Below are 21388 nucleotides of genomic sequence, written 5' to 3' on the forward strand. Positions count from 1 at the left end.
GGCGGACTGGTTGAAAGGTCTGATTTACCCGATCTATAAGAAGAGTTATCGATTCAACTGCAGCATCAGCAATTATCGAGCTGTAACCCTCTTCAACTTAGCATGCGAAATTCATTGCTTCATCTTATTTTATGGATTTACGAATTCTTTGTTGATGAATATCAATGCAATTTTCGATAGGGACGCTGCACAAAGGATCCTCAACAAACATTTTGTTATCAACTTTAAGGCAGCGTATGATTCCGTAAAGTGAGCTGCGGTGGAATATGATTGAGCATGGTAATTCGAAGGGCAGATGTGCAGAGAAGCGGCAAAAATTAGATGACGAAGTGATTGACGACGTAGCCAGCAAAAGTCTTGTAGTCTAGAAATTTGCCACAAATGCCAGGACGCTAGTGGCTGGCGACTGCTTGGTGTACACTGAAGACCCTTTTTACGCGACTAGTTTTACGCCGTAATTTTCGTAATTTATGCGAATTTGATTTATGCAGTCTTTTTTGTGCGATTTAGGAATTTAATTCGTAAAAGCGAGTTGAATGTTTTTGAGCGTACGATTCTTCAACCCATTCTTGGCATAAACTGGACGATGTAATGCGCGGCCGCGCATGAACCGCGAGTTGTACCAGGTGTGTGCTGTACCAGTTGTACACCGTAAGGAAATTGATGTTTTCGAGAGAGTAAAACATGGCAGCCTACTATGGGCCATGTCAAGTCTTTTTTTACACGGCACATGGCGCATAAAATAAAACCGTTTTAAAAAAACCGCATTAATTCAAAAAATGTTGTAAAAAAACCGTGGTAATTCAAAAATCGTCATAAAATAAATCGTGTTAATCCAAAAATCAACGTGAAAAAACTGTGTTAATTCAAAGTCAGCGAGAAAATCGCTGAAAAAACCGCAGTAATTCAAAAACTTATGTAAAAAGACAGCGTTAACACAAAAATCGTTAAAATAAATGGTGTAAAAAGAGACTTGAGTGTATTGTACTTTACTTTTCTTCGACCATCTCGGAATTGTTCTGGTTAGAACACTAAATCAGACTGTGACAATTCAGAGCAGACTTACGGAGCAACAAAGAACAAATTTGATAATCGCTACTACTTACGTCGTTAACATTAATTTTGGCTTTGGCTGACGTTTCCATGAATGCACAGTTGAACTGATTGGCGAGACTTTTGCCCAGCTCCTTTCCGACTACTCGTTCGTCTTCCAGATCGCACTTATTGCCGACCAACACCATTGGAACATCGTCAGTATCCTAAAATATACAGAACATCCTCGCTTATATCTTCCTCGATTTTGACTCCATTCATCCGAATATGCATACCTTCACCCTTAAAATTTGTTCCCGTAGGTCCTGCAGGTCATTGAACGTCGACTGTGCTGTGATCGAATACACTAGAACGAAACCCTGTCCATTCTTCATGTATAGATCTCGCATCGCAGTGAATTGTTCCTATCGTAGGGGAGGAAAAGAAGGCATTTTTAATAAACGGATTTTCGATGCAACAACCATGCATTGCTCGCTTACCGTCCCGGCAGTGTCCAAAATTTCCAACATACATTGCTGTCCGTCCACTTCGACCTGCTTCCGGTAACTATCCTCTATCGTTGGATCGTACTTTTCCACGAATATGCCCTGTAACAAACAAGAAAAATAAAAAATAAATGTAACGTTTTTGCATGTTAAAGAGAATCGAAAATTGATGCAGGATGTCATTGAAAAAATATGCGCAAAACATTGATTTTAACCGCCGGCAGCGGTTTCCCGATTAATCACCCCTTACTCATTTTTTATTTTGTGAAAACGAATGCAAATTTTCTGGAGTGCATTCCAATCCAATTCTGAATCGTATCAGGGATGCAGATTTGGGTATTGTTCTGTGGCCGGCCTTCAACTGTCGTTCTGATGGAGGACATTTCCATCCAATAAAAAAAATAAATAATAGTAACGACCAACGAGATCACAAAAAAACATCAAGCCGGGAAAAGGTTAAAGAAGGAAACATTTATTTGATAACCTCTAACGGGGAAAAACCATCCGAGCGATTCAAGTCAATCTACTTTTTCCTCCCACACAAGGTAAGGTAGAGGCTGCTCTGCTCAGGTCCTCGCACAAGAGCCAAGCCGAAGCCAGCTGTGCCTACTCTCAGAGGACGAATGTCTTCATCAATTTCGAACGCAGAGCAATTGTGGCACAGGCAACAGGTTTGTTGCAAAGTGTGTGTATTGGTAGGTTGGTCGGTATAAGGGGAGCATCGAACGGATGGGGAATGCCAGTGATAGGCCTTTTGCATTAGACCCAAACCACCATCGCATCGGAAGCAAGGAATGATAAATTACACGAGGCATGACACCGATCGTGGTCGTTCGGTTCAGAGCCTTGCCACAAATGATGCTACCGAACGGTAGGGCCCCGAAAGATGGTGATGGTTTATGGAAGTTCCTACTCTCCGGCAGGGGTGAAGAAAGGGGAACAAGAAGTTTGCTTTGGCAACGGAAGCGCCGGGAATGGAGCGGGCGGTGAATATTAGCATCAACCTGCTGCTGCTGTGCTGAGTGCTGACGGAGCTTGCAGGAAACAAAAAAAAAAACGCAAAGGAATACATTTACCTACACAGGAATACAGAGCAAACCAGGATGGGGCTAAGCTTTGCTATGTGTGCTGTACCTACTCTGATGGTATGTTTACAGTGCTTATGATTAGAGAATAAATTTTGAGACACGATTCTCGCTTTTCGCTGTAACAAACAACCCGCGGGGGTCTGTGGTGGTAACGTAAGCGCAGCCCGTGTGAACCGTAACTAGCTATCGACACACGTTCCGCTCTTGGTATGAAACAAAAAAAAATAATTAGGATTGAGTAGTTGTGTTGCTGTTGGTTTGAATTAAAAACTGATTTTATCAGCATTTATTCACGTGCGATAATTGAAATTCCTGGTTTCTAAAAAGGCAGGTGTTTAAACAACAATAAACATTCTTTTTTATTTGGCAAGTTGAAGGATTGCTAATTGGATCTCAATCCGCGGTCCGGCCCACGAGCAAACTGGACAGATTTTTGCCGGTCGAACTAACACGTTTTAGTCAATTGAACGCAGTTCCACGGGCCAACAGGACCAATATCGCCCAACAATACTCCGCCAAATCTTTGTGCCAACTCTCTAATTTGAGATTCCAGTTTAAGAAAAGTATAAAAATGTTCCAATTCCAAATTCCAATACAATATCATCTAGGGGTCTGATTTGTTCCAATTCATTCAAGAATCTTAGACAGTCAAAATGAGAATTTGTTACATTTATCAAAGATTTTCAAGGGCATTTCAGTTCTTCAGATTGAAAAGGTCGGTAGATCGAACGGCGATTACATGTCTCATTAAAGTTAACCTTTAATTAGAGAGAGTTTGTAAACGATTCTTTCAAAATAATTACGAAATAGGGGTAAAGGGTGCAAAACGGGCAACCCTCCGGTATTTCCGCGCGTTGAGACCATCGTCCATCGATTTCTCGTGATTCTTTACATAAAAAAGGCTGGTCATTTAACAGCGTACAAAACTCTATGCCGGGCCTTTTGTATGGTCATCATCTGAATATCAGGGAGACTCAAAACGCCAGTTCTTGTACCTGACGAGACAGGCAATGTCGCCCACTAGTACAGGCGGACGCTTTCTGGCCCTTCGCGAACTCTATGAGCTGACTGTGAGATCTCCCTACGCATTTGTAAATACGCTTTGCATTGGATATTTAGTATAGTGAAGAGGTACAGATCTCGTCAACCCCGACTAACATCGGTTGTCTTCAACAGCGCACTCGTCATCAATTTTCCAAAACAAACAATCACAAATGAACTAATTGGAAGACAAATCTCGGACCATCAGTGGCCATCAACTCATCAGGGCTCGACCCATAGAATAAATTTCATCTTACATCCTGATGGCATTTATGCACTGTCCCAAAATAGGTTTACAAAGTAAAGTGAGCGCAGCACTATGTGGGCGTTCGCGGTAGTCGACAGAAACTTTAAACCATAGAGCAGGGTGGCCACTCAAAATAAGTTTTTGATTTCCCGCTTTTTTCCCGGTTTTCCCGACAAAATTTGTTTGATTTTGCCGGTTTTTTTAAACGCGAAAGGCAACAGAAATATTACTTTTATTTATCCATTTTTCCTGTTTATAAGACGAAGTACAAAGAAAACAATGTTCAACTTTTTTGAAGTTGATTTTTTATCGAGGATGACGATTTTCTTCTGTAACAAACTTAGCTTTTTGCTTTTCTAATACGTTTATCATTCTGGACGCCTCTGGTAGTTTTTTCGACGGCTGCCTTTTTTCGCTGTCAATTGTGCGCAGCTTAAACGATGGACTGCACATTTTAAACAACGAAAGAGTTTAAATGTCAGAGACCAACAAAACCTGCAGCGTCTATAGTTCGGCGTATTAATCGAGTTATTTCAAGCAGTCAGAAGTATCAAATACAATAAAACGCAAGGTATAGACTGCATTTCAGTCGAGATGCTGATCCATCTTTGCCAGCCCAGATGATGTACCAGCTATTCGGCAGAATATGGAAACAGCAACTATTCTGGTGAACTACAGGGTGCTCCACCTTTCATGTCGGTATGAAAACATTGAATAACTTTAAGAAAAAACAACCGATTTCTATTAGTAATGCATTTTTATTTAGTTTGGTTCCTTAAAATTTTCTTGGTTTAGTTTTTGAAAACAATATCAATTAAGTGACCACCTTTAAATTACAAATTGACTCCTTTTTTTCGCGTTTTCCATTACCTTTTTGAGCATCTCGGGTGTTATAGCGTCGATTTACGTACGAATATTTGCCTTGAGCTCGTCAATAGTTTGTGGCTGGTTCGCGTAAACCTTGCTTTTCAGATAACCCCACAAAAAGAAGTCCGGGGGGGTTAAATCAGGTGATCTGGGTGGCCAGTCAATATCGCCCCTATTTGACACCAGACGTCCCGGAAATTTTCGTTGCAGAAATTGATTGATTGTTGAATTCGCAGTGTGGCATGGTGCACCGTCCTGTTGAAACCAGTAACATTCTAGACCTTTTTCGCGCATTCGTGGGCAGACATAATGAGCCAACATCCACCGACATCGATTTCCATCGACAGTTTCATTTTCTTTGAAAAAATATGGACCAATGATGGTTTTGGCCCACACAGTTGTTTTCCGGTCATGCAAGGGCATTTCGTGAATCTCGTGAGGATTCTCCGTTCCCAAAATGCGGCAATTTTGCTCATTAACACCGCCAGAGAGGTTGAAATTGCCGCGATATTTTTTTCCGATATGCACGTTGAGTTAACACAATGGAACGACTATTTTCGATGTAAAGTGTCACTATTTCAGCGCGTTCTTTCGGTGTGAAGCGATACATGGCGAAAATTGTACTGAAATGGCGTTTCCAAAACATATCGAATGAAAGAAATCGGTTGGTAAATGTGAAAGTTATACAGCGTTTACATACCGACATAAAAGGTGGATGCAGAAAATATTGATCAAGGACCCTAAATCCGTATTGCTGTACTGTAAATTGTCTTCCGGCAGCGCGACATTGACAAGTGATTTCGGTTTTGTCTTAAGAACTAACCTTTTCCATTATTTAATTATTCATAATCCAAGAAAGGTGATCGAGGGTCTTCACTCTGAAATTTTCTTAGAAATGGCTCGACCGATACAGCAGCCGACAGGGAAGGTGCTATCACTTTGACGCAATTCACATTCATTTGCCAGTACCGTTAAGCAGTCAAGCAGAATTTGAAAAGGTTATACATGGGACGATTGAAGAACTAGTTATTATCTACAACTTTTCTGAATAAAGTTGGGCTGCAGCATAATTTTAAAATTTTTAGTGTTTCATATACTGGTACTCCTTTTGTAGCCACAATACGCTGTACTCGAGAATAAAGTAAGGACAGGATATGTCAGCTCGAACCGCTAGCGCACAATCGAACTTATTTATCAACTGATTTTATTGACTGCTAGGCCGTGCTACTAACAGAGATTTTCGTTTACTGTTTAAAGTTGGAAACGAAAACTTGGTTTGTAACGAATTACTACAAGTGAATGTGCTAACATGGGCTGAACACCCGAAAACGTCTTGAATAGTGTTCGACATCGGAATGAAAATTGAAATCCGGATTCCGGTCCGATCCGGTCCGGATAAAAATCGGAACGAACCTCTTAGGTCCGATTTCGTTACGGTCCGATTTGGCTTGATTCCGGTTCCGATCCGGATGCAAAATTAAGCCGCACTTAGACTAAGGAAAAAAAGCGGTAGCAATCTATACCTATAAAAAAGGATTTCTGTCTGTCTATCCCTATGTTCCTTATAGAATCGAAAACTACTGAACCAATCGGCGTGAAAATTTGCATGTAGAGGTTTTTGGAGCTAGGGAAGGTTCTCTCGATGGCAAAAGACCCCTTCCCCCACTCCCATACAAATCTATGCCTATAAAAATGGATTTCTGTCTGCTCTGTGTTCCTTATAGAATCGAAAACTACTGAACCGATCGGAGTGAAAATTTGCATATAGGGGTTTTTGGTGCGTGCCAGGGAAGGTTCTTATGATGCTTAGAGACCCTTCCCCCACTAAGAGGGGGGGCTCCCATACAAATCTATACCTATAAAAATGGATTTCTGTCTGTCTGCCCGAATGTTCCTTATAGAATCGAAAACTACTGAACCGATCGGCGTCAAAATTTGCATACAGGGGTTTTTGGGGCCAGGGAAGGATCTTATGATGGTAAGAGACCCCTCCCCTCACTAAGAGGGGGGACTCCCATACAAATGAAACACAAATTTCTGCATAACGCGAGAACTAATCAAGCAAATGGAACCATATTTGGCATGTGGGTGTTTTTGGAGGCATGAATTTTTTCTATGATGAATTAGGACCCCCTACCTTTTTAGGAGGGTGGGCTCCCATACAAATGAAATACAAATTTCCTCATAACTCGAGAACTAGTCAAGCAAATGGAACAAAATTTGACATGTGGGTGTTTTTGGATACAAGAATGTTTTCTATGGTGAATTGAAACCACTCCCTGCTTTAGGAGGGGAGGGGGCTCCTATACAAATGAAATACAAATTTTCTCATAACTCTAGAAGCAAGCAAGCAAATGGAACCAAATTTGGCATGTGGGGGGTTTTGGAGGCAGGAATTTTTTAATGATGGTTTGAGACCTCTCACCCCTGTGGTAGGGGGATAATTTTACTTATAAAACATTAATCAATAACAAGACCACCAAAAACTATCAACAGTAACATAAAATAATTCAGCGCGAGACGGCCATAGACCGCGAGTTTTGCCGGCGACCTGCCGTCGGAAGCGCCGGCCACTGCGGGGGGCAGCCCCCCGTAGCGATCACCTCTATCTAGGTTTATTTATTTTCCTAGATCTACTGACCTCTATTACTTTCCTTCAGTTGGGTCACCCCTGCGAAATGGTACATCCCGCGTAAGGTTTTTCGCGAAATGGTATTCTGTGAAACTCTATGTTCCGCGTTATTGTCAACCGAGAATTGGTGTTCCGCAAAATGGTATTCGGCGAAATGGTTCGTAATGATGGCGAATATTTAAATGCTATCCGCTTTATTTTATCAGGTTGAGCGATGGGGGAGTTGTTTTCTATTTTACTGTGAGCACGGGCGTAGCCAGAAATTTTTCCTGGGGGGGGGGGGGGTTTACAAAAAAAAATTAACCTAACCGTAAGACATTCAGGAAATGGGGAATTATTTTCTGTTAAAACTGTATGTTCGAATCTCGGCGAGGGAGGTTGTTAGAGTCCATAGGATCAAGTTTCTTCGAGACGCGGCGAGAGTGCTGCTGACAACTTATCTTGCATGATTTTCAACATCGCTCTTGAAGTAACCCGACGAGCAGATTTAGAAACGATAGGTTTGATTTTCTATATAGTTAGCAAACTTTTAAGCTAAGCAAAGGACTTTGACGTTAAAGCCAAAAACGTTGCTAACGCGGAGACCATTTGCGCTAAGCTGAAAGCGGAGGCTTGGAGATCCAGCGGTATATTTAAGCGGGACATCGAACCTACTTTGCCCTTCGCAAAACGCTAAGATCAAGAGGCATAAGCCGCCGGACTAACCTGACAATGTACAAACCTCCTATTAGACCAATAGTTTTTATGGATTTGACAATGCTCATGGAGGACACACGCGCCTTTGCGGACGACATTTGGTGGAGTACAAGCTGCAGCTACATACCTACGATTTTCAGCACAAAGTTGTATAGCTGTATGAAGCTGGTCGCGCTTAATCGGATCTTATCGTATTGAAATACCTATATGAGTGTATCGCTCTAAATTATTACTTAGTGCGTAAATCGTATTTGACGCCGCATATCCGTACCATTTTGGAGGCGATATACGCAAAGCAAAGCAAAGCCTAGGTGCTACATTCCGTTATCGAAACTTGACCTTCTGTTTTTACACGACAGACTTCGCAGCCAGCTGTTAGTGTATACGACGGGGCTAGTGCAAAAATCCTACTGACTCTAGCATCAGCGCCTAGGCGAGATTCGAACATACGACGACTGGCTTGTTAGACCAGTATCGTACCTCGAAGCTAACTGGGCGGGAAGATCGAATTGAATGGAGCTTAAAACAGCACGAACCACCCCGGCTCTAAGCTGCTGACAACGATGTCGAGGATCATACAACCAGCCCCGTAAATTTTCTTGTGCTTCACACCTAGCTATGAAATTTCAAGCTTGAAAGTGTAAATCAAATTTTCTTCTGGGGGGGGTTTGAACCCCCAAACCCCCCCCCCCGTCGCTACGCCCATGACTGTGAGGAAAATTTGTATATTAAAACACCCATGAACTTCTCAAAAACTTGCAAAACTCGAGATAGTGATAAAGGTCATCTGAGATTCAGGATTTATGTACAACATCGTTCAATTTGTGGCAATACGAAGTTTGTCGGGTCAGCTAGTGGGCCTATAAATAGTAAGGAAATCGACAAAGAAGATCCATGGAACCGACCGATTTTGAATTTCAACAGAAGTTTACCGTGTCTACTGTTTTTTTTTTGTTTTTTTCTGGGGCCATGGAAGAAATGAACGTGATTATGGCGATTTGCGCCTTTAATGTATTTATGAGAGGATGATTTCGAGCTGCAGAGTATAATAAGGCTGACCGACAGACGGCAGGCAAATGCCTAGTCGTGTTACTCCAAGGTACTCTGTTTATGATGTAAGCCACTCGTCTTAAACGGCCTGAAGAGCTTTGGTGAACGGGAGAGAAATCGCGGGCAAGCAGCCCACGTTATAGTGTGCTTGGGAAGTATGCTAAAGTGTAAAACCACCCTTTTTGACGTAGGACTACGTCTTACGGCAAGTTTTGAGATGGGGTGTCAAAAAATCGAAAAATGCGAGCGTCACGAAAAATGAAAGGTTTTGAACGCTAATAGCTCAGCGGTTTTCCAATCGATTTTCAATATTCTTACACCAATCGATCGGAAAATCTTCTAAGAATTGACCCAAATAAAGAAAAGTATGAATTCTTGATGTTGAACTATTGAAAAATTGAAAATAATGAACCTATGTTGTACCAGAATTCTCGCTTCGTGATTGGTTGGAAGATTCTTTACGATGATCTAAACCTTTACCAATTTGATATCTGTGCTTGGGAAGTAAGCCAAAACAAGTAACCAAGTCTCCTCATTTCAACAAGATTTCTTAACACCATGGTTCAACCTAGACCATTTTGATGTCCTTGCTTGGGAAGTACGCCAGAGAGAGTAACAAAACCCCCTCGTGCCAACAGATTTCTTACGAACGCGATTAAACCTAGTCCAATTTGATGTCTGTGTTGGGGAAGTGTGCCAGAAAAAATGACACAAGGTAGTTGTCCTAACAGATCGCAAATTCTTTACTGCGAGACGATTAAACCTAGGCGAACTTGATATCTGTGTTGGAAAAAAATGTGCTACAGCTGTAGTGTTCGGTTATAATACGACTCTGTATGAATACGCATGCTTGCCGTTTCATAAGTGTAGTGAAAAGATGTGCTGTTGATAAAATAGGATTGAATTGGTAAAATCCCTTCAACGTGGGAAACCATGGATAATAAAAACAATCTTTAATTTCAGTAAGATAGCAAGAAAGCAATAGTTTGTGTTCTTGATTTTGTTAAATTGTTTTCAAATGCACAATCTTTTGAGAATTGAACAGTATAATCAATATATATAGAATGCCAGTGTCGCCGCAGTGCGCGTGGTAAACATCACACATGTTCAGATAATGTATTTACATTATATATGCAAATGTGTGTGTGCCTGAAATTCATCAAAAGGGGAATCTCGTTGTCAAACATTGACAACCAGTTTAAAATTTCAAATATGGCTGCCAAGTAATGTGTTTGGAAACTTCGCTGGCTTCAAATTTCTGAAAAAATCGGTACAAAAGGGCGCAGTTGTTGGATTCTATTCATCCGGACGAAAAGAAAAAGAACATTTAAAACCATTTCACTGGCATAAAAACACAGCGGAGAGCGCACTGACAGCACCAACCAGCGCACAGATAAAGAACAGATAAATAACAATGAGCAACTTTGACAATGAAGTTCCCGATTCACAGACTTGATACAGATTGTTGGCATCATGTTTACCACAATGAGTCCTGTAGAAAAACAGCGACACTGGCATTCTATATATATATACTAGCTGACCCGACAAACTTCGTATTGCCACAAATTAACCTGTGTTGTACATAAATCATGAATCTTGGATGATCTTTGTCATAATCTCGAGTTTTGCAAGTTTCTGAGGAGTTCAACCTTAGATGATTCAGTTACGTAACTATGAAAGCATCCCAGGTAATTAATAAGCATCACCAATGCTATTTAAATGTAGGCTAATAAGCATTAAAGTCGCCTTAAATGCTAATTAAATGCTATTTTGGCAAAATATACAGCTACTTTACTGATAACCTTCTCATAGTGCTGACAATGCTAATTTACAGCTAATTACCGACACGAAGAATTTGAATACAATTTTAGATGCCAATTTACAACACCTATGCAGTCAAAAACATAATATACAACAACGTGCAGTATAAAATGCCAGATACGCTGATTTGCTGCTTATGTTAATGCTTATTAGTTACCAGGAATGGGTAGTTTAATATACAAATTATACAGTAAAGTAGAAAACAACTCCCCTGTCCCCTCATTGCATAGCCAGAAAGCGGATAGTAATATTCGCCATGATTGTACAACATTTCGCCGAATATCATTTTGCGAAAAACGTAAAGTGGAATGTAGCATTTCACGGAAAACTTTTTTGTGGAAAGTACCATTTCGCGATCCTCTCCTTACTTGCTGTCGCTCGTTCCAGGAAACCCAGGTAGACCTAGGAAAACAAATAAACCTAGACAGTAGTGATTTCTGCGGGGAGTTGCCTCCCCCCAGTGGGCGGCGCTTCCGACGACGGGTCACCGGCAACACTCGCGGCCGTCTCGTCCTGAATGATCTAGTGTTACTATAGATAGCTTTTGTGGTCTTGTTATTGACTGATGTTTTATGGAAGAGTCTCGAATTTCTAGAGTTCGATTAGTTTTTGAGTTTCGCAAAAAAATCTGTTTTATTTGTATGAGAGTCCATATCCCCCTACCACAGGAGTGAAAGGTCTCTAACTATCATAAAATAAATTCAAGACTCCAAAATCTCCCACATGCCAAATTTGGTTCCATTTGCTTGATTAGTTCTCAAGTTATAAGGAAATTTGAATTTCATTTGTATGGGACCCCTTCGCCCCCCTCCTAAACAGGGGAGGGGTCTTAATTCATCATAGAAAAAATTTCTGCCCCCTAAAAGCCCCACATGCCAAATTTGGTTCCATTTGCTTGATTAGTACTCAAATTATAAGGAAATTTGTATTTCATTTGTATAGGAGCCCCCCCTCTTAAAGTGGAGAGGGGTCCTAATTTACCATAGAAAATATTCTTGCCCTCGAAAACACCCATATGCCAAATTTTGTTCCATTTGCTTGATTAGTTCTCGAGTTATGAGGAAATTTGTATTTCATTTGTATGGAAGCCCCCCCTCTTAAAGGGGAGAGGAGTCCTAATTCCCCTTCTAAAGAGGGGAGGGGTTCCAATTTACCATAGAAAAATTTCTTGTCACCAAACACAGCCACATGCCAAATTTTGTTCTATTTGCTTGATTTGTTCTCGAGTTATGCAGAAATTTGTGTTTCATTTGTATGGGAGCCCCCCCCCCCTCTTAGTGGGGGGAGGGGTCTCTAACCATCACTAAAACCTTTCCTGGCCCCAAAAACCTCTACATGCAAATTTTCACGCCGATTGGTTCAGTAGTTTATGATTCTATAAAGAACATCCCGACAGACAGACAGACAGACAGACAGAAATCCATTTTTATATAGTAGATTGATACTAATTGAACGTATGCAATGTTACTACTTTGATAAATGTTACATACAACGCATGTAGCATGTATATATGTTGCATATAGCATGTATACATGAAGAATCGAATGATTACAAGCATGAATACATGCCACTATCACTACAAAGAGACTTACGTAGTCCTGCGTCACCTATATATGCGGTCGTGTCTTGTACACAACCCCTCTGATTTTTGATATCATCAAAATACATATGGGTCATTCCACGCGAAGGGCGAAGTGTCCGAGACCCGTTTAATCGACATTCACGGATTTGAACCAAATTTTGCCAGATTGTTTTCAGTCAGAAAGTAAAAATCCAAAATTTGGTGCCGATCGAACATTCCCTCGATTGATGGGAGCACCTCCCGTTTTTCTCAAAACCTCTTATTTTCTTTTGCTTATATCTCCGGAAATATTAGGTTTAAAAAGACACTATTTTCACCTTTTCAAAGGAAATTACCCAAGGAATCCGAAAAAAATATTATTTTTGAACACCGGTGCTGCCAAATATTATTAAATTCAATTTGAAAACTAAATTTACATTTTTCTTTCAATGAAGACAATTTTATTTCAAAAATTCTAATTTCATCGTGTTTCGCAGATTTTTTTTACATAAGGATCACTCATCGCCCCGAGGTATTTTTTGCAGATCCTGAGATACAAGCGTTTTAAAGCAAGCAATCCCCCATTTTTAATGTAAAATTAAGAGCAAACTAAATTTTCTTGAATCAGTGATTCTCTACGCAATGTAAAAACACCTTGGCATAACGGGAAAGCATTTATACAGTATGTATATAACAAAGTTTTTTTAACAGTGTTGCTAGCTTTGCAGATTCAAATAAACTAAACTTCAATCTGCTCTGTGGAATTCTAAGAAAATGGTCTTCCATTACGCAAAAAAGACACTGTAAACATAGTTTAATTGAAAAAAAAGTCAAAAAAGTTTTCAGTCTGGACCATTACTATGCAATGTTCTGATTGGAACTCAGAAATCTTTACCGGGGCCAATGGATGATACACCATATTTTTTGAATCGCTTGAGCCGTTCTTGAGACATTCATGGCACCGACTTTGAAAACCAGGTTTCGAAAAACAACGGCGTTGAAGTTTTTATTTGCGCTGTAATCGCTCCGGACATTCGCGGTACGAATAGCTGAACTTTGTCATTTTTTAATTCATTTAAGCGGCTTCAAAGACGTATGCTGAAAATGTTAATCTATCGATATAATAACAAAAATCGATTTTTCTCGAATGGAGAATTCATCTTTCTCACTGTGCGATGTTTAAAATAAAAACTTGCTTTTGCACCCCAAACTGATGCATCAATTTCCCATTTATTGAAAGTTTTCAAGGCTTTGTAACTGAAAAATACGGACGGGGACTATCGTTGAAAAATATTGATGGAAAGGACTGTGGTTTACTGTTATATTCTGTTGGAGGAGAACCAAAAAGAACAAGTCGAACCACCATTTATCATGCGATACAACCTTGTACTACAATATCTAAAACTACAAGCCTTGTTTGATCAATTCCATTTGTAAAGAAACCACGAGAAACATTTCACAAAACGGGAAAAATCTTGATTTATCGTATTCTAAAAGCAGTCTGCTTCCACTCTGGCTCTGGCAACGCAGATTATCCGTCATATATTTGGAGCTTATCATTTGTACAATGTCACAACGATTAGATTCGATTGGTCGTTCTAGCAGTAGGCATATAAATAAACCATAGATTAGAGCTAATGTGAGCAGTGGTCCCTGCGCTATTGCTGCTCGGATCAATGAAGTGTACCACATTTGTGTACTTTGCAAACAATCATACCGTATAATAATGCGATAAATGCTGCTGCTGTTACTGCCATTTGGTGCAAACGCGAGGCTCTAATTATGCAAATAAGGACTTTTCTGCCCGCCTCTATCTTTGCAACACTTTCTCGCGTCAAGGTTGTGGTGCAGTGCGCGATTTCGCTTTCAAACTTAATGGCAAGAGTATTTAAACTATCGGCTTTCGAGCGGCTGCTGGCAGATGCTAATGGATTACGAACCCGAAACCACCAAAATTTACATGATGCGGCCTCCAGCACATCGTGTTTGCCATGTAGGTACCTGTATCGATGTGTTTTGCGGGAAATGCGGTGGCAGCAGTTGGGAAGCATTTTTTTCTGTGTTTTTGACTTTACGCTGAGTTGAAGCGCGCTCGGGTTGAGCCGTTAACACTTTGCCTGAGTACCAACGCCGGCCGGCCAGCCGGCCGGACCGGATGCTCCGTGGGAATGCGTTTAAAGGGTTCAATTGAAGAGGTGCGACGCAGCCGCTTCAGGGCTCTTCAGGGAGATGGTTTCGTTCCGCTCTTTAATGCTGCTATTTATTAGGGGCGTTTATGTTTTGCTTTTTAATTGACGTTTTTGATGGGTGTGTGCTGTAGCTTCATACGAAGGGCGTAATATTAAATAGGTTATCGTTGTCATCATTAATCAGTAGTTTAAGCTAAAACAATAGCAAATCAAATGAAGCTCGACACAGATTAGATTACTGCAGCGTTGAATATTTAAATTCGATTGCTACAGAAAATTAGTCACAGGAAAAAAGTGTACAAATTCAAATCAAATTGCACACTTTTTTGCTACATCCCAGAACAGCGATCACCCATTTAAATTTTTTCATTAACTAATCGAATGCTGCCAGAAGCTTTTCCAAAACTTTTTCATTCGTTTCTATCTCGACATCAGCCTATTGAAGCTCACATTTGTGTCTCGCTTGTGTAGCATGCAGGTAGGTAGTTACTGTTATTGATGGTAGTTTTGCATGCCCAAAGGTAAGAGAATATTGCTTTAATTAGAATTTAATGTTTATTTTGTGTATAGTTGGTCAGCGTTTTAAACGATTTGCCGAAGCTAAAGAAAGCGTCTTGGTCCCCATTGGGATTTATATTAGAAGAAAAATAAACTCTTACGGGGACAAATTTGCTGACACCCTCAAGATTAACTTAATTAAAAGTTGCATGTAGGATAACAGAAAAAAAAAACATTTTCATCTTTGCTTTTTGATTTCAACAGAATTGATTGCAAATGCAAACAGAAATTCTCATATGTTCAATGATTATTGTTTTTCTTTCAAAAATTGCTGCAGCTTGCTAAAAACCAAACCACCAGTCATTTGACAACCTTTCAAGCTCTTTCATCACAAAAAACGGGAAAATTTTTACATTTTCAAAATCCGTTGAAAATAAGTATCCTTTAAAAGAAAACTTGCACCAAGTGAACTTGCAAAGCACATTGAAATAAAACCATTACAGTCATATGTTTATGCTAAAACTTTAAACATTACTCATCACATCGTAAAGCAAAGTAACGTTCCGAAGTTATTTCAGATTGCATTTAGCACACATTACGTTTGGGATGAAGGCGGAAAATGAACAAATGTGTTTGAAAATAACTCATCCGGATATATCAATCCGGCAAGATTAGAAATGGCCAAAAGTTATTTCGGTTTGTCAGAATTACTTTCAGTGATCGAACGAGTTATGACAGCAGATGAACTTGTTATGAACATGAAAAAAAAAACACTTGTGCCGAATAATCATTCCGGCCCACCGAATGCCAGTATGCGGCTGTGGCTTTACATTATTTCTTTAATTTTTATCTTGGCACTCAATCAAGGTAAGATGCATTTATTTTTTGTTATGTGATCTAAAGCAACCTTTTTTAAAGTCGGATTAGTATTCTTGAGAATCTCAAATATAATGATGATAGGATCAAAGCATGTGCATTTCTGCTGCCAAGCCAAGCTGTCAAATGTCCGACGATAATAAAGAATATTAAATAATCTCAAAGTTTTCTAAATATCTTTTGAGAAGTTTCAAGCATTTTAAGATTTGAGAGAACTAGAAATTTCCCTAAATTCTCTTTATAAACAGTTTATTTAATAGCAATACCTTTTTTAAGTCCAATTCAATTACCAATTTAAACTAATTCATTGTCTTGCAAGCAACCCCTTATGACGGCGGATCTGCCTAAAGACCGATTGGCAGTTTTCGTTCGTCCGTTTTCTTACCTAGGGGTTGATCTTTTGGCCCGTACCAGATCTTCACTTGCGTCACTTGCCTTGCCGCAAGGGCAATCCATATTAAGATAACTCACAAGCTCTCAATGGACCCTTGTACGACGGTCCTCCATAACTGTTCCTAGAAACGTACGATTCCGCTGAAAATAATCCGCGACAAAAGGACAAACTTCATGGGAGCATCGAAGGAGCTCACAACAAACAATGACCGAATTTATTACGCCGAACAGTTCTTGGAGTTTATTCAATGCACCGGCATCCCCCGATATGGGCGGCATATGGGAGAGGATGATACAGACGGTGAAAAACTACTCGAAAAGAATAAACGAAGCGTTTGTCAACCGATGAAGTCCTCAGAAACCTCATAGTTAGTCCATCGGTTCCAAAAAAAAATTGGCAGTAATGGCGGATAATTTGATTCTCTTACGTTATTTGCGTAAATCATCGAATTCAACGGCTGTTAACAAAGACGATAGAGTACACTACACTAGAATGTACACTAGAATACACTACACTTTTTTACGTCCGAAATTTGAATTAGCGTCCTCTCGTTTTACGTCCAAAATTTGAATTAACGTCCTCTCGTTTTACGTCTGAAATTTGAATTAACGTCCTTTCGTTTTGCGTCCAAAATTTGAATTAATGCCGTCGTAAAAAATCAATAACTCATTTTCTTTTTACATCCAAAATTTGAAATCACGTCCTCTTTTTTTACGTACAAAATTTGAATTAACGTCCTTTCGTTTTACGTTCAAAATTTGAATTAACGTCCACATTTTTGACGACCGATTTTTTTTTACGTCTCTCCAATAGTGGACGTAAAACGAGATTTGAGTGTAGTAGGATTAGTAAAAAGTTACCAGTAAAGTTAGTTCGCATCTGAAGGATGATCGATAAGCAAAGAAAAGCGACAGCTAGCATTGAAAGGGCACAAAACCAGACCAGCGAAGACAGAAGACTGTTAACGATACGCCAAGTTGGGGAGATAAAAATTTTACGTATACGGAGTGGTGTATACAGAACAAGAGCGCCTGGGCTAAGGAAGGAAGCTTCCTGAGGAAGAAGAAAGGGTCGCCGCCAATAGACCAATGCAAAAACGCTTTTATTAAAAGTCCCTAAGAAATCAAACCTATCTGACTATGTGAGCTTGTGCAGCATGATGTTGCTCTGTATCACTCTGCAAGATCTTAACCGGATCTAGGAGATAATTGACGCTACACTCCGGTAGCAGGAAGCTGGTCGATCAAAGCTGGCAGGATTTCGTGCTGGTCGAACAAATATGGAACATATCACGACGTTTCGTATCATTTCGGAGAAAATTAAAGAATTCCAAAACTTTAATGATTTCAAAAAGATAAATCATGGTTATGCCGTGCGACGAGTTTTTGCCAGTGTGTATTCAGCAATCGCCAATGTCGTCGCCTTCGCTCGTCATTGCAAACTGAGCAGTTGATACCGACCACGCTCACAAAGGCCCGCACCGGTACTCGCACGTGAAGCGATGGCATAAGATGAAGAAAGAAAGAAGTAGGCAGGAAAAAAGAAGCAAAATCTGCAGCCATACATCCTACTCGCGCTCGCCGGCTGTTGACAGCTCACGAGCTGTTTGTTTCGTGAGCGGTCTGCACAGAACGACGCTACGAGGCAGTGGAGTATGCGGTGGATGCTATACTTCTCACACCCGCTCGCGTACAGGTCGGTATCGTTTGCTTTTCGCTCGATTTGCAACATAGTTCTTAATCGGGGCCATTGATAGTCAACCAAATCGAAGATTACCCTGGAACCCTTTGATAATGAAGCAATGATGTGATCCCGCCCTGATCAACGACTGCTCTCCAAAGCGCGATATGAAATACACAGCAAGTTTTATGATCTTTGCTCTCTAATAGTTTAAAGGCAACAGATCTCATAGTCAACGTCGCTGAATCCACACTGACAACCCCTCCAATTACTGTCCATTAAAACCCCCCGCCACCCAATTAGCTTCAGGGGTGCGATGCTGGCATAACAAGCCAGTCGTCATATATTCGAATCTCGGCTGGGCGGTGCTGCCAGATAGTCAGTAGGATTGTTGCAATAGCCCTGTAACTGTCCTGAACTCTAATAGCCGGCTGCGAAGTCTGTCGATAAAGAAGGGTTACGTCTTTAAGGACGTTTATACCCATGGCTTTGTTTTTTTGCAGTAAAACCGGTTGAGGAGGGGGAATTTTACCAAGACTATAGACTCATGGATCAGAAAGGCTAGTAGTGCGATTATGGGTCTTCGAAATGCTAGATGCACTCAAGTCAGATTCGTTCATTGAACAAAACACGAATTTTCAATTCAAACCTCAAATTCATTCTTTTGTACGCCTGAGAGAAATGTCGGCGAACATAACATAGAAATTATAGATCTTCAAAAACCGCTCTCAAACCCCCCCCCCCTTAGCTTCGAGGTACAATACTGGTCAAACAAGCCAATCGACGTATGTTCAAATTTCGGATAGGCGGTGCTGCTAGATGGAGTCAGTAGGATTGTTGCACTAGCCCCGTAACTGTCCTGTACTCTAACAGCCGGCTGCGAAGTCTGTCGATAAAGAAGGGTCTAGTCTTAAAAAGATGTTTAAGCCCATGGCTTTGCTTTATTAAACCCCTCTCTGCGATACATCGTTCGGGTTTAGTGGCTTCACGTTGGATCTCCAATTCGGAATTCCATCTTCGATGTCATCATCGCCAAAAAGAAACAGAGACTCGGGATCATAGATCGAACGTACCTTGAGGAGGAGCGAACAAAATTGATTGAGTTCTCTTCAGACAGCTCACTCCATTAAGAATTTAAGCAGAACCAGCCGCTTACATTTTAAATAAACGTGGAAAAACAGTATGATTTTTTGAGCTAGGAAGCAGCACTACCTTACACCAGCACAGAACTAATGGCACCATTAAAAATAAGCATTGAAAACAACTGCTACTTGGGTTTTTGCCATTCGACAGATCCTGCAGAAATTGGGAGTATAACGTGCCGACGCATCACACTTTTATTGATTTCAAAGCAGCATACGATACAGTTGAGCGAGACCAGCTATGGCAGATAATGCACGAACAGTTTTCCGGACAAACTTACGCGACTGATCAGAGCTACATTGGGTCGAGTCCATGCTTTTCAACTTCGCACTTTGGGTAGTGATACGCAGAGCTGGCATGGAAACGAGAGGCATGCTTTTTCGCAAAGGCATCCAGCTCTAGGCTTTGCAGATGACTTTGATGTCGTAATTTTTATTTTAAACAGCAGTTTTTAAGAATTGAATTTGAATTTAGAAGGGAACGGTAGAAAAATGAAATGAAAGAAAGGTGTTGATTGTATCTTCAGGGCTAGACAAGACGCGAAGGGGAAAAAGCGGAAAATTAGGATAAGGAGGGTCATTGAAGCAATACTTATCAAGTATGTGTACCGTAAGCCGTGGGCCCCACAGGGCTTGGAACGGATCACATGACTTTCTTCTACCGTTCCCTCCGTCGATTGTAAGAAATTAAGGTTATAAATAAAACTAATTAGATATCCTACCTTACTGCAAAGCTCAAGATAAAAACACGAGGTTGATCTATTTGAGTCAGACTTTTACGACGGTGGATGCAATCTACACTAGACTGAAAGCGGTGTCTATGAGGTGTTGCGTTAAAAATAAATTCATCGAAGAATTAATACTTGAAAGGAGCTCAAATGAGACGAACGTGCCCCGTCGACAAGCGGCAACCGATGAAGACAGCGGATTAGAAGTGCTAGATGAGTTCGTGGGATTACTGGTGAACGCGGACAATAACACTAGTAAGGAAATCCTGCGGCTCATTCAAGCGGAAAATCGTGCCTACTTTGGCCTTCGTAAAATGCTACGATCAAAAAGCCAAGCCTACGAAGCTACGGTAATGGAGAAAACATTTATAAGACCGGTAGTTTCTTAGGGACTTGAAGCTGTGACTCTACTCACAAACGACAACTGCGCCCTTGTCGTGTTCGAGCGGGAGGTGCCGCGAACGATATTTGGCGGAGTAAAGCTTGCTTCAGATAGTATTGGAACAAAAACAATTGCGTATATTTCAGTTATTTATTATTGAATTCAAGATCTTTTCTTACACAAATGTAGCATTTTCTTCATACTTTTAAGAAAAAATACGGATTAAATTATTCGTCACGGTTTTGAAGGAATTCGCGAACTTTTCCTGTAATATAGCTCATTAGGCGGCGCACACCTTCTTCGTCCATCGTTGTGGCTAACTTATTCCACCAAGTCGTCATCTGATTGATGTCTTTTACAACTTTTCTCTTTGCCTTGAGTCTCCTCTTCATGATTGCCCAGTATTTCTCGATAGGGCGGAACTGGGGGCAATTGGGTGGGTTAAGGTCTTTCGGAACAAACTGGACCCCTTTCTCTGCATACCATTCTTGAACGACTTTGCTGTAATGACAGCTTGCCAAATCTGGCCAAAACATCACGGGATGGATGGTGATGGGATGAGCGGCAAAATTCGTTTTTGGAGACACTCCTTTCGGTACAGTTCCGACGTCATTGTCTTATTCCTAACGAAAACTTTCGTTTTTCTACCACAGCTGCAAATGCCCTGCCAAATCATAGATTTTCGTGGAAATTTGTCGGCAAAACCAAATTCTAATTTGCTTGGAAGGTGTTGCCAAGTAAAATTTTTGACCTGGCATTTGCCCGAAGTCAGCCTTGACATAGGTTTCATCGACAATCAGAAGACACCCGTCGAACTTGGTTAGCACCTGGTCGTACAGCTTTCGAGCACGGATTTTGGCCACACTATTCTGGTTTATGGATCGGTTTGGCTGTTTGCTAGTTCGATACGACTTGATTCTTTGCCGGAGTCGAATTCGCTTCACGGTACTATGGGTAG

At 40.7% G+C, this 21388-nt stretch overlaps 1 protein-coding gene across 1 annotated transcript in view; it reads right to left on the minus strand.

The window, feature by feature from the left end:
* Positions 1 to 21388, minus strand: part of LOC128741922 (ras-related protein Rap1) — a 57550-nt gene that overhangs the window by 10797 nt on the left and 25365 nt on the right. Inside the window, exons 3-5 of the mRNA XM_053838046.1 lie at positions 1533 to 1640; positions 1329 to 1457; positions 1107 to 1259 (exon numbers count right to left, since the gene is read on the minus strand). Coding sequence (XP_053694021.1) covers positions 1107 to 1259; positions 1329 to 1457; positions 1533 to 1640 — 390 coding nt within the window. The remainder of the gene's footprint in view (positions 1 to 1106; positions 1260 to 1328; positions 1458 to 1532; positions 1641 to 21388) is intronic.

The sequence above is a fragment of the Sabethes cyaneus genome, chromosome 3, assembly GCF_943734655.1.
Source record: "Sabethes cyaneus chromosome 3, idSabCyanKW18_F2, whole genome shotgun sequence".
NCBI lineage: Eukaryota > Metazoa > Arthropoda > Insecta > Diptera > Culicidae > Sabethes > Sabethes cyaneus.